We start from the raw sequence: 13,066 nt of genomic DNA on the forward strand, positions 1-13,066 counted from the left end.
TTCCTTATATTCTCTTTCTGCTTTCTCATTGTTAGTGTATGGAAATATATGGGATTTCTGTGTATTCATTTTCTATCCTGTAAATTTACTATATTCATTGATTAGCTCTAGTAATTTTCTGGTGGTGTATTTAGGGTTTTCTGTGTAGAGGATCATGTCATCTGCAAACAGTGAGAGTTTTATTTCTTTTCCAATCGGGTTTCCTTTTATTTCTTTTTCTTCTGATTGCTGTGGCTAAAACTTCCAAAGCTATGTTGAATAGTAGTGGTGACAGTGGGCATCCTTGTCTTGTTCCTGACTTTAGGGGAAATGTTTTCAATTTTTTGCCATTAAGGATAATTTTTGGTGTGTGTTTATCATGTATGGCTTTTACTATATTGAGGTTTGTTCCTTCTATGCTTGCTTTCTGGAGAGTTTTTATCATAAATGGGTGTTGAATTTTGTCAAAGGCTACATCTATTGAGATAATCATATAGTTTTTATCTTTCAATTTGTATGTATACATTGATTGATTTGAAAATGTCGAAGAATCCTTGCATCTCTGGGATTAAGCCCACTTGGTCATGGTGTATGATCTTTTTAATATGTTGTTGGATTCTGTTTGCTAGAATTTTGTTGAGGATTTTTGCATCTATGTTCATCAGTGATATTGGCCTGTAGTTTTCTTTTTCTGTAGCATCTTTGTCTGATTTTGGTATTAGGGTAATGATGACCTTATAAAATGAGTTTGGGAGTTTACCCTCCTCTGCAATTTTCTGGAAGAGTTTGAGGAGGATTGGTGTTAGCTCTTCTCTAAATTTTTGGTAGAATTCACCCGTAAAGTCATCTGGTCCTGAGCTTTTGTTTGTTGGAAGGTTTTTGATTATAGTTTCAATTTCCATGCTTGTGATGGATCTGTTAAGATTTTCTATTTCTTCCTGGTTCAGTTTTAGAAGGTTATACTTTTCTAAGAATTCATCCATTTCTTCCAAGTTGTCCATTTTATTGGCACATCGTTGCTGATAGTAGTCTCAAGATCCTTTGTATTTCTGTGCTGTCTTTTGTGATTTCTCCATTTTGATTTCTAATTTTGTTGATTTGATTCTTCTCCCTTTTTTTTTTTCTTGATGAATCTGGCTAATGGTTTGTCTATTCTTTACATCTTCTCAAAGAACCAGCTTTTGGTTTTGTTGATTCTTGCCATAGTCTCCTTTGTTTCTTTTTCATTTATTTCTGCTCGGATTTATATGATTTCTTTCCTTCTACTAACCCTGGGTTTCTTCATTTCTTCTTTTTCTAGTTGCTTTAGGTGTAAAGTTAGGTTATTTATTTGATTTTTCCCTTACTTATTGAGGTAAGCTTGTATTGCTATGAACCTTCCTCTTAGCACTGCTTTTACTGAATCCCATAGGTTTTGGGTTGTCATGTTTTCATTTTCATTTGTTTCTATGCATATTTTGATTTCTTTTTTTATTTCTTCTGTGATTTGTAGGTTATTCAGAAGCCTCCATCTGTTTGTATTATTAATAGTATTGTTTCCTGTAGTTGACATCTAATCTTACTGCATTGTGATCAGAAAAGAAACTTGAAATGATTTCAATTTTTTTGAATTTACCAAGGCTAGATTTATGTCCCAGGATGTGATCTGTCCTGGAGAATGTTCCGTGTGCACTTGAGAAAAAGGTGAAATTCATTGTTTTGGGGTGATATGTCCTATAGAAATCAAGTAGGTCTAACTGGTCCATCGTATCATTTAAAGCTTGTGTTTCCTTGCTAATTTTCTGTTTGGTTGATCTATCCATAGGTGTGAGTGGGGTTTTAAAGTTTGCCACTATAATTGTGTTACTGTTAATTTCCTCTTTCACATTTGCTAACATTTGCCTTATGTATTGAGGTACTCCTATGTTGGGTGCATATATATTTATAATTTTTAGATCTTCTTCTTGGATTGATCCTTTGATCATTATGTAGTGTCCTTCTTTGTCTCTTTTCACGGCTTTTTTTTCAAAGTCAAAAATCTTTTCAAAGATCTTTTTCAAAATCTTTTTTCCAATAGATTTTTCAAATCTATTTTATCTGAAATGAGTATTTCTACTCCTGCTTTCTTTTGGTCTCTATTTGCATGAAATATCACTTTCCTGCCCATCATTTTCCATCTGTATGTGTCCCGTGGTTTGAGGTGGTCTGTTGTATAGGGGTCTTGTTTTTGTATCCATTCAGCCAGTCTTTGTCTTTTGGTTGGGGCATTAAACCCATTTACATTTAAGGTAATTATGAGTAAGTACGATCCCATTGCCATCTATTTTGTTGTTTCAGGTTTGAGTTTATAAATCTTTTCAGTGCTTCCTGTCTACAGAAGATCCTTTAGCATGTGTTGAAGAGCTGGTTTGGTGGTGCTGAATTCTTTCAGCTTTTGCTTGTCTATAAAGCTTTTGATTTCTCCTTCATATCTGAATAAGATCCTTACTAAGCACAGCAATCTGGGTTGTAAGTTTTCCTCTTTTATCACTTTAAGTATGTCCTGCCATTCCCTTCTGGCCTGAAGAGTTTCTATTGAAAGATCAGCTGTTATCCTTATGGGGATCCACTTGTGTATAACGTGTTGCTTTTCCCAAGTTGCTTTTTATAATTGCTCTTTGTGTTTGATATTTGTTAGTTTGATTAAGATGTGAGTTCGAGTGTTTTGCCTTGGGTTTATCCTTTTTGGAACTGTCTGGGTTTCTTGGACTTGGGTGGCTATTTCCTACCCCATTTTAGGGAAGGTTTCAACTATTATCTCCTCAAGGATTTTCTCATGCTCTTTCTTTTTGTCTTCTTCTTCTGGGACACCTAAGATTCATTTATTGGGGCGTTTAACATTGTCCCAGAGGTCTCTGAGGTTGTCATCATTTCTTTTAAAGATTTTTTCTTTTTTTGTCTCTTCTTCAATTATTTCCACCATTCTATCTTTCACCTCACTTATCCTCTTTTCTGCCTCATTTATTCTACTGTTGCTTCCTTCCAGAGAGCTTCTGATCTCAGTTATTACATTATTCATTATTGATTGACTCTTCTTTATTTCTTCTAGGTCCTTGCTAAACATTTCTTCCATCTTCTCAATTCTTGTCTCTAGTTTATCTGTAACTCCATTTTGTTTTCAACATTTTGGATCATCTGTACTATCATTATTCTGAATTCTTTTTCAGGAAGACTCCCTATCTTCTCTTCTTTTGTTTGATTTGGTGGGCATTTTTCATATTCCTTTACCTGCTGAATATTTCTCTGCCTTTTCATTTTGTTTCGGTTGCTGTGTTTGGGGTGCCCTTTTGTAGCCTGGAAGTTCGTGGCTTCTCTTTATTGTGGAGCCTGATCCCTGTGGGTGGGGTTGGACTAGTGGCTTGTCAATGTTTCCTGGTCAGGGGATCTTGTGTCTTTGTTCTGGTGGGTGGAGCCCTTCTCTCTGGAATGCAATGAAGTGTCCAGTAGTGAGTTTTGGGCTGTCTAGGGTTTGGCATGGCTGTGGGAAGCCTGTCTTTTAATGCTCAGGGCTGTGTTTCTGCTTTGCTGGAGAATTATTGTGGTTATGTCTTGCACTGGAACTTGTTGGCTCTTGGGAGGAGCTTGGTTTCAGTGTAGGTATCGAGATTTTTGGGTGAACTCTTTTCTATAATGTTCCCTGGAATCAGGAGTTCTTTGATGTAGAACTGTGTTTCTTAACTTGCCATTTGTATTACAGTTAGCATTCCACTTAATAACTACAGTTTAGTTCAGTCACTCCATCGTGGCCGACTCTTTCCCATGGACCGCAGCATGCCAGGCCTTCCTGTCCATCACCAACTTCCAGAATTTACTCAAACTCATGTCCATTGAGTCAGTGATACCATCCAGCCATCTCATCCTCTGTCATTCCCTTCTCCTCCCGCCTTCAATCTTTCCTAGCATCAGAGTCTTTTCCAATGAGTCAGTTCTTCGCATCATGTGGCCAAAGTATTGGAGTCTCAACTTCAGCATCAGTCCTTCCAATGAATATCCAGGTCTGATCTCCTTTAGGATGAACTGGTTGGATCTCCTTGCAGTCCAAGGGACTCTCAAGATCTTCTCCAACACCACAGTTCAAAAACATCAATTCTTCAGCGCTCACATAGTCCAACTCTCATATCCATACATGACTAGTGGAAAACACACAGCTTTGATTAGATGGACCTTTGTTTGCAAAATAATGTCTCTGCTTTTTAATATGGTGTCTAGGTTGATCATAAATTTTTTTCCAAGGAGTAAGCATCTTTTAATTTAAAGCTGCAATCATTATCTGCAGTGATTTGGAGCCAAAAAATATAAAGTCTGCTAGTTTTCATTGTTTCCCTATCTATTTAACATGAAGTGATGGGATCAGAGGCCATGATCTTTGTTTTCTGAATGTCGATGTTTAAGCAAAGTTTTCCACACTCCTCTTTCACTTTCATCAGGAGGTTCTTTAGTTTCTCTTCACCTTCTGCCATAAGGGTGGTGCCATCTGCATATCTGAGGTTATTGACATTTCTCCCGGCAATCTTGATTCCAGCTTGTGCTTCATCCAGGTCAGCATTTCTCATGATGTACTCTTCATATAAGTTAAATAGGCGGGGTGACAATATACAGCCTTGACATACTCCTTTTCCTATTTGGAACCAGTCTGTTGTTCCATGTTCAGTTCTAACTGTTGCTTCCTGACTTGCATACAGGTTTCTCAAGGGGCAGGTCAGGTGGTCTGGTATTCCCATCTCTTTCAGAATTTTCCAGTTTATTGTGATCCACACAGTCAAAGGCTTTGGCATAGTCAATAAAGCAGAGATAGATGTTTTTCTGGAACTCTCTTGCTTTTTCGATGGCCCAGTGGATGTTGTCAATTTGATCTCTGGTTCCTCTGCCTTATCTAAAATCAGCTTGGACATCTGGAAGTTCACAGTTCAAGTATTGTTGAAGCCTAGTTTGGAGAATTTTGAGCATTACTTTATTAGCTTGTGAGATGAGTGCAATAGTGCAATAGTTTGAGCATTCTTTGGCATTGCCTTTCTTTGCGATTGGAATGAAAACTGACCTTTTCCAGTCTTGTTGCCGCTGCTGAGTTTTCCATATTTGCTGGCATATTGAGTGCAGCACTTTCACAGCATCAATCTTTAGGATTTGAAATAGCTCAACTGACAACCACATACACGCATGATTAGAATTTGTAAAAAATATGGTGAGAGGAAGACTTTAAATAATATTTTTTGTATGTATGTTGAAAAGGAGAACCAGTTAACACTTTAATATTTGGATTGTACCAATTAAGAATGCTTGATACCATTTATATTGTGAATTATGCAAATACTTGCTGATGTAGTGACAGAGTTCTCAGGATAGTAACGTGCAAGCAGCAAGTGCTCACCAATATTTCCCAAAGAACTAAAATTAGAATTACGTGTCACCAGCCTTTTATTATCATTAACTACACATAACATTTTGAAATTGATTCATTTGTTCTTGTAAAATGCTCTTTTTCTCCCTTCTAATCTATACTAGGGTGTGTATGTACACATATATGTGCTAAAATATAAAGTTTCTTTGGATACACTCTAAAGATACAAAAATACTTCTGAAAGCTTATAAACTATGACAGAACATGAAAATGACCTTGTGAAAATAACAGATACTTTTCTCCTATGATCCTTTGCTATAGGATCTCTATGCATCACTGCTCTCTCTGTCTCACGACCGTCCGTACCTTTCGCAGTACTGCCCTTCATATCCCCGTGGGCAAGCCGTGCAGCGGTAATCACCCAGGCCTTCCATGACACAAGACGGGCTGAAACTGAATCAGAAAAAAAAATAGACTGAAAAAATCATTTGACTTATTTATTTTTATAAATTTAAGCAAGTCTATCTAACATCTAGATGATTGGAACTGGTTTTTGATGGTTACAAATGTCATATTTGTAATTATAAATTCCTATCTAAGGGTAATGGGCTTCCCTGGTGGCTCTGTGGTAAAGATTCTGCCTGCAAAAAGATGTGAGTTTGATCCCTCGGTCAGGAAGATCCCTTAGAAAAGGAAATGGCACTCCAGTATTCTTGTCTGGAAAAATCCCTTGAACAGAGGGGCTTGGCAGGCTATAGTCTATGGGGTTTCAATGAGTCAGACATGACTTAATGATTGAACAACAACATTCAAGGGTAGGATATCACAACTAAATATTACTAATAATAGTTAGCAAGTAAAGATGGTTGCTTTTTGGTGAATTAACAATGCATGACACTGACCATGTTAAAACTGTGAAGTTTTAATAATTATATGACAGTCACGAAAATATCAAACATCCAGAAAAAGGGTGCTATTTTTCATGAATTAAAATAAAACCATGATGAGAATTCCTGCATATTTGTCAGACAGTAGAATAAGTATTACTGAGTATCTTGCAGGTTAAAAGAAAATGGGGACATAAAAGGAACTTAATTTTTTAAAACTTAGCCCAAATTGCCACTGGATATCAATGCATTAAGTGTGAATAGATGTTTCACTTAAAATAAAGACTGTCTTTTGTATTTTACATATGGATTTCAAACTACATTTTACTTTAAATACAAAATAATGTGATCTAGTGTAAGGAAATAAGACAGGAAATCTTTCTGCATGAAAATTAGTGTGATTTTCTAACAATTTTATAATCTCTTCTAAGAAGTTGTTGCTGTTCTTTAGTTGCTAAGTAATGTCCAAGTTTGTGATTCCATGGACTGTAGTCCACCAGGCTTCTCTGTCTATGGGATTTCCCAGGCAAGAATAATAGAGTGAACTGCCATTTCCTTATCCAGGGGATCTTGCAAACCCAGGGATCAAACCCACATCTCCTGCATTGGCAGGGGATTCTTTACCACTGAGCCACCAGGGAAACCCTTCTAATAAGTAAGTCTCGTATAACATGCCTGGTTTTGACAACACTGATAGACTGTGGCCAGTGAGCCTTGCTCCCGGATTCTTGATCACCTTACCCCACAAAGGAAAAACTAGAGAAGATTTGAAAATGAAACTATGCTAAAATGTAGTTTTGGGTTGTAACAAATTTCTTTCAAATACAAATACTGCTTCATTTACACTGGACAAAATGCATGGTGCTCTGGAAATTTAGAAAGAAAAAACAATGGTAATGTTGCAAAACAGCAATGCTACAAACATTGTTTTGTGTTTTGTTGGTCTGCTAAGCCAGTTGATGCTGAAAAAGCAATAAGGTATGTAGACCAGAGTTGCAACTCCTATTGCTCAGGTGCCATTTGGACCCTATTTTAATTGTCCTCCATGCAGGTCAAAAAGCAACAATTAGAACTGGACATGAAACAATGAACTAGTTCCAAATGGGGAAAGGAGTACGTCAAGGCTGTATATTGTTGCCCTGCTTATTTAACTTATATGCAGAGTACATCAGCAAAATGCTGGACTGGATGAAGCATGAGATGGAATTAAGATTGCTGGGAGAAATATCAATTAACTCAGATATGCAGATTAAATCATCCTTATGGCAGAAAGAGGAGAGGAACTAAAGAGTCTCTTGAAGGTGAAAAAGGAGAGTGAAAAAGTCTGCTTAAAACTCAACATACAAAAAACTAAGAAAAACTAATAGCATGGCATCCAGTCCCATCATTTCATAGCATATAGATGGGGAAACAATGGAAACAGTAAGAGACTTTCTTTTCTTGGGCTCCAAAATCACTGCAGATGGTGATTGCAGCCATGAAATTAAAAGATGCTTGCTCTTTGGAAGAAAAGCTATGACAAACCTAGACAGCATATTAAAAAGCACAGACATTACTTTGCTGACAAAGGTCCATCTAGTCAAAGCTATGGCTTTTCCAGTAGTCATGTATGGATGTGAGAGTTGGACCATAAAGAAGGCTGAGGGCTGAAGAATTGATTGTTTTGAACTGTGATGTTGGAGAAGACTCTTGAGTGTCCCTGGACAGCAAGGAGATCAAACCAGTCAATCCTAAAGGAAATCAATCCTGCATATTCACTGGAAGGACTGATGCTGAAGCTGAAGCTCCAATGCTTTGGCCACCTGATTAGAAGAGCCAACACATTAGATTCTAAGACCCTTATGCTGGTAAATATTGAAGGCAGGAGGAGAAGGGGATGACACAAGACAAGATTGTTGGATGGCATCACAGACTCAAAGGATATGAGATTGAGCAAGTTCTGGGAGAGGGTGAAGAGCAGGGAAGCCTGGTGTGTGCAGTCCACGGGGTTGCAAAGAGTCAGACACGACTGAATGACTGAACAACAGCTAGCACATTAAATAAGTAGAACATGAATGAGTAATAAATTTTAACCTTTGCATAATATGGGATCTACTACTCACAACTCATTATCCAGCCATTTTTTTTTTTTTTTTTGCCTTCACCAAAATAGACCCACAGACACTTAAGTGACACATTCTATTAAGCTTCTGGCTCTTTAAAGCTGGATGCTGAGTTCATCTGTACATACACACACACAAACACATACATACAAAGTCATATACATATATAGGCACTTGGGAAACAGATTTTTATACATTCAAGTGAAATTCTATACAGCCAACATGATTAAATTGTATTTCTTTATAGTAATGGATCTGTCTCAATTATGATGCTGGAATGTCATAACTTTCCTTGGATAGTTGATGTAAACTGTTTTGAATTATGATATTATGGTGGACTCAAACTTTTCCTTACATCATATATATGGACTTAAGAAAGAGGATGTAGGAATTACATCTTACTTGAGGTTTGGGTTTTTTTTTTTTATGGTCCCGAATCCCTTATCTCCTCTTAATTTTTATATTGTCTGCAGGGCCACTTAGAAATCCTATAGCTTCTCTTCTCTGTGGCCATTTTATGTTACCTTAGGCCTGTTAATTCCTAAGTTACTCAACAGAACTTCTAGGACTTACAGTCTGCTACCCTCTGTCATCTCCTGTGGAGTCTACTGAAATGAAGTGACTTCCTGGGTTCCACTCCCTTATCCCAGTTCATTGACTGTTCCTTTCCAGTCTGCTTTGCTGGATCTATGTCATGTCCTTGACTTCTGAATATGCTTCAAGTTTCAGTCTTCAGGTGTTTTCTATCCTATCTTGTCCTGTCCTCTTTCCCCTAGATGCCCTCACTCAGTCTTCAGTTCAATTCGGTTCAGTTGCTCAGTCGTGTCCGACTGTTTGCGACCCCATGAACCGCAGCACACCAGGCCTCCCTGTCCATCACCAACTCCCAGAATCCACCCAAACCCATATCCATTGAGTCAGTGATGCCATCCAACCATCTCATCCTCTGTCATCCCCTTCTCCTCCTGCCCTCAATCTTTACCAGCATCAGAGTCTTTTCAAATAAGTCAACTCTTCACATCAGGTGGCCAAAGTATTGGAGTTTCAGCTTCAACATCAGTCCTTCCAATGAACACCCAGGACTGATCTCCTTTAAGATGGACTGATTGGATCTCCTTGAGGTCCAAGGGACTCTCAAGAGTCTTCTCCAACACCACAGTTCCAAAGCATCAATTCTATGGTGCTCAGCTTTCTTTATAGTCCAACTCTCACATCCATACATGACTACTGGAAAAACCATAGCCTTGACTAGATGGACCTTTGTTGGCAAAGTACTGTCTCTGCTTTTTAATATGCTGTCTAGGTTGGTGATAACTTTCCTTCCAAGGAGTAAGTGTCTTTTAATTTCATGGCTGCAGTCACCATCTACAGTGATCTTAGAGCCCCCCAAAATAAAGTCAGCTAGTCTTAAAGGCTCTAAATATTGTATCTAAATATAGATCTAAAACTGAGCTCCTGTCCTCCCAAAATTACCACTGATCTTTCTGTCATTTTCCCATCTCAATCAATGGCCATACGTGGCTTCTATCTGCTCTGCCATAAACCACAGAATCACCTTTTTCTTCTCTCAGATTCCACAGGTATTCTATCTGCAAATGCTGCTGGTGTTACCATCACTAATTCATTTCATTATCCTATTCTAAGCCACCTCTTGCGATTGGAAGATTTTTAGCCTTCATGACATTTACTAACTCACTGGAGCTCCCCTGCTTCCACCTCCTGTCACCCTTCCCCATCCCCATGCACTCTGCTCTAGCTGCCCTGGACACTTGCCCTCTGCCCAGTGTGGGCTATCTCCAGGTCATTGTGCTTACTTTTTCCTCTGGCTGGGTGGCTCTTCCTTTAGATGGTCATGTGACTCTCTCCATGACTTATTCAAGGCTCTGGACAAGCCTCATCTGTTTGTGAAGATCTCCATCGAACATGCTAATGAAAAGAGCACCCCATTCTCTCCAAATTCACTGAGGCCACTCAGTTTTTTCCTGGCACTTTCACTAACTGATTTTACATAATAAATTTGTGGATTTTTTTCAGCTTTATTAAAGTATGACTGCAAACAAAATTGTATTATATTTAAAGTGTACATGTGATGATTTGATACATGTGTATGGTGTGAAAGGATTCCCACCATCTAGATAATTAACACATCTATTACTTCATATATTTACCTCCTACTGGTGCTACTCTAGTAGCACTCTAGGTTCTACTCTCCTAGTGCTAAGTTGCTCAGTTGTGTCTGACTCTTTGCAACCCATGAACTGTAGCCCAACAGGACCCTTTGCCCATGGGATTGCCCAGGCAGAAAACTGGAGTAGGTAGCCATTCCCTTCTCCAGGGAATGACTGGAGACCCAGTGACTCAACCTGGGTCTCCTACATTTCAAGCACATTCTTTACCATCTGGGCTACCAGGGAAGCCTTGGAAGTTTCCATTATACAATAATGTATTATCAACCATGGTAATTACACTATATATTATATCCTTAGATCTTATTCACTTCATGACTTGAACTTTGCACCCTTTCATCACCTTCTCCCATTCCCCAGTCCAGGGTAACAACCATTGCACACTGTTTCTATGAGTTTGTTTTAGATTCCACCCCAAGTGAAACCATGCAGTTTTTTCATTCTCTGTCTGGCAAAAATTGCTGAACATGTTTGGAGAATATCAAGAAACTCAAACCTGGCCTAACTGTAGAGATAGAAGATGGCATTGAGCCTGGAAAAAGGGGTTGGATTGCAGAGGGTTTCTAACATTCTGAGAAAACATCTGACTTTTCCCTGGGTAGGCAGGGGAAACTCTTGAGGGTATGTGAGCAGGTGTCATATTTTCACAATGATTAAAAGTTTATTTGTCCTGATAAGAGATATTGAATACTTGAACTAATACATGGGTGAGCTAGTAATCACTGGCCAAAGTCTCTGCAGAGAGATATCTCAGCCTCCTCTATGTATATTTTAGAATCTGTTTTTCTTATCTCGGGGAGAAGCACCTCTCTTCTCATCATATGAAAGTCTTTGCTATGTTAATTAATGTTCCAAACTTTATGTGATGACCTTAGTGAGTTATGAAATCACGTTCATGGGTTTTGACTAAAATTTCTTCTAGTAATGCAAGAAAGTAAAATTGAATAAAAATTTTGCTACATAATATAGATGGGCTTCCCGAGTAGCTCAGCTGGTAAAGAATCCGCCTGCGATGCAGGAGACCCCAGTATGATTCCTACGATGGGAAGTTCCCCTGGAGAAGGGAGAGGCTACCCACTCCAGTATTCTTGGTGGCTCAAACAGTAAAGAATCCGCCTGCAAGGTGGGAGACCTTGTGTCCATCCCTCGTTGGGAAGATCTCTTGGAGGAAAGCATGGCAACCCACTCCCAGTATTCTTGCCTGGAGAATCCCCATTGACAGAGAAGCCTGTTGGGCTACAGTCCATGGGGTCACAAAGAGTCGGACATGACTAACACACACACACATACACACACACATACGTGCACATGTATAGATAGACAGATATCCACACATTTTTTTGTGTCCTAGCTTATGAGGTAAAAAAAAAGATTTTCTTAGAGTGGTTGCAATCAATAAAGTTGGAAAGCCATTAAACTAGCTGCCGTGATTTCATATTTGATTCTTACAGTGTCCTTTGCATAAAAAATATGTTGCATAAATCATATAAAGCAAAAATGAAACAAATAGAAAACTTTTTTTACTGATCTTGCTGATCATCAAAGTAGTACTCTCTCCTTCCCTTCTTGAAATTTCTTAGAGCTGTTTACTCACACCCTTGTAACCTAATGTCTGCTTCCACTGTTGACTGTCCAAATCCATGGGGACCCACACAGCTAATGCCATGGTCTGTAGTTGGTCTCTCCTGGGAGAGCAGCATCCATGCTCCTCCTCTGCTGCTCTTTTCTCTCACTATGTTGACAGTGGCTTGGCCTCACTGTCCTTGCCTCCCGGACAGCTCTTTTCTTGGTTTTTCTTTCTCTTCTGACTTCTCTAATGTATGCATTCCTATTTTCCTCTCATGTGCTCCCTTTGAATAACACGACCCTGGGAAATTAGTCTATCTTCATCTAGGCTTCTCCAGTAGCTTCAAGCAATAAAGACTCTGCCTGCAATGCAGGAGACACAGGAGACACGGGTTCAATCCCTGGGTTGGAAAGACCCCCTAGAGTAGTAAATGGCAACAGCCTCCAGTATTCCTGCCTGGGAAATCCCATGGACAGAGGAGCCCGGTGGGCTGCAGACCACATGGTCACAAAGGGTTGTACACAATAGAGCACGTATGCACTTCTTCATCTGCCCTTGCGATTTTCAGATTTTGATTTCTTGTGGCTATTTGCATATTTCCATTCAGACAGACCTTTCATATAAATTTAACTTATTTGAAACATAAATTGTCTTTCTTCTACAGCAGCTCTCTCTGGTTTCCCCATTTCTTTTAATGACTACCATTGTAGGTCAATTTTGCTACAAAACCCTGGCTTCAACTTCTGCCTTGCCTAAACCTGTCATATCTAATGAGTTATCAGTTCTACAGGGTCACATTCAACAATCTACCTTCTTGTGTTTTCCTCACATCCATCCCCTTGTCTCTCTTTTTGTTGCTATTACCTCTTTTCAGGTTCTAATTATCTTTTGCCTAAGCTAGTGCAGTAGCTTTTTAATTAGTCTCTTTGCTTTTCTTATTTTCCTGTTTCAGTTCATTATACTCAATTCCATCATAATAGTCTCCTAAA

The 13,066-nt window shown here is 38.8% G+C and overlaps 1 protein-coding gene across 1 annotated transcript in view; it reads right to left on the minus strand.

The window, feature by feature from the left end:
- LAMA2 (laminin subunit alpha 2) overlaps positions 1 to 13,066 on the minus strand; it is a 673,037-nt gene that overhangs the window by 188,333 nt on the left and 471,638 nt on the right. The window contains exon 31 of the mRNA XM_065931349.1: positions 5,702 to 5,788. Within this exon, the coding sequence (XP_065787421.1) occupies positions 5,702 to 5,788 (87 nt within the window). The remainder of the gene's footprint in view (positions 1 to 5,701; positions 5,789 to 13,066) is intronic.

Source organism: Muntiacus reevesi, chromosome 3, assembly GCF_963930625.1.
Source record: "Muntiacus reevesi chromosome 3, mMunRee1.1, whole genome shotgun sequence".
Lineage (NCBI taxonomy): Eukaryota > Metazoa > Chordata > Mammalia > Artiodactyla > Cervidae > Muntiacus > Muntiacus reevesi.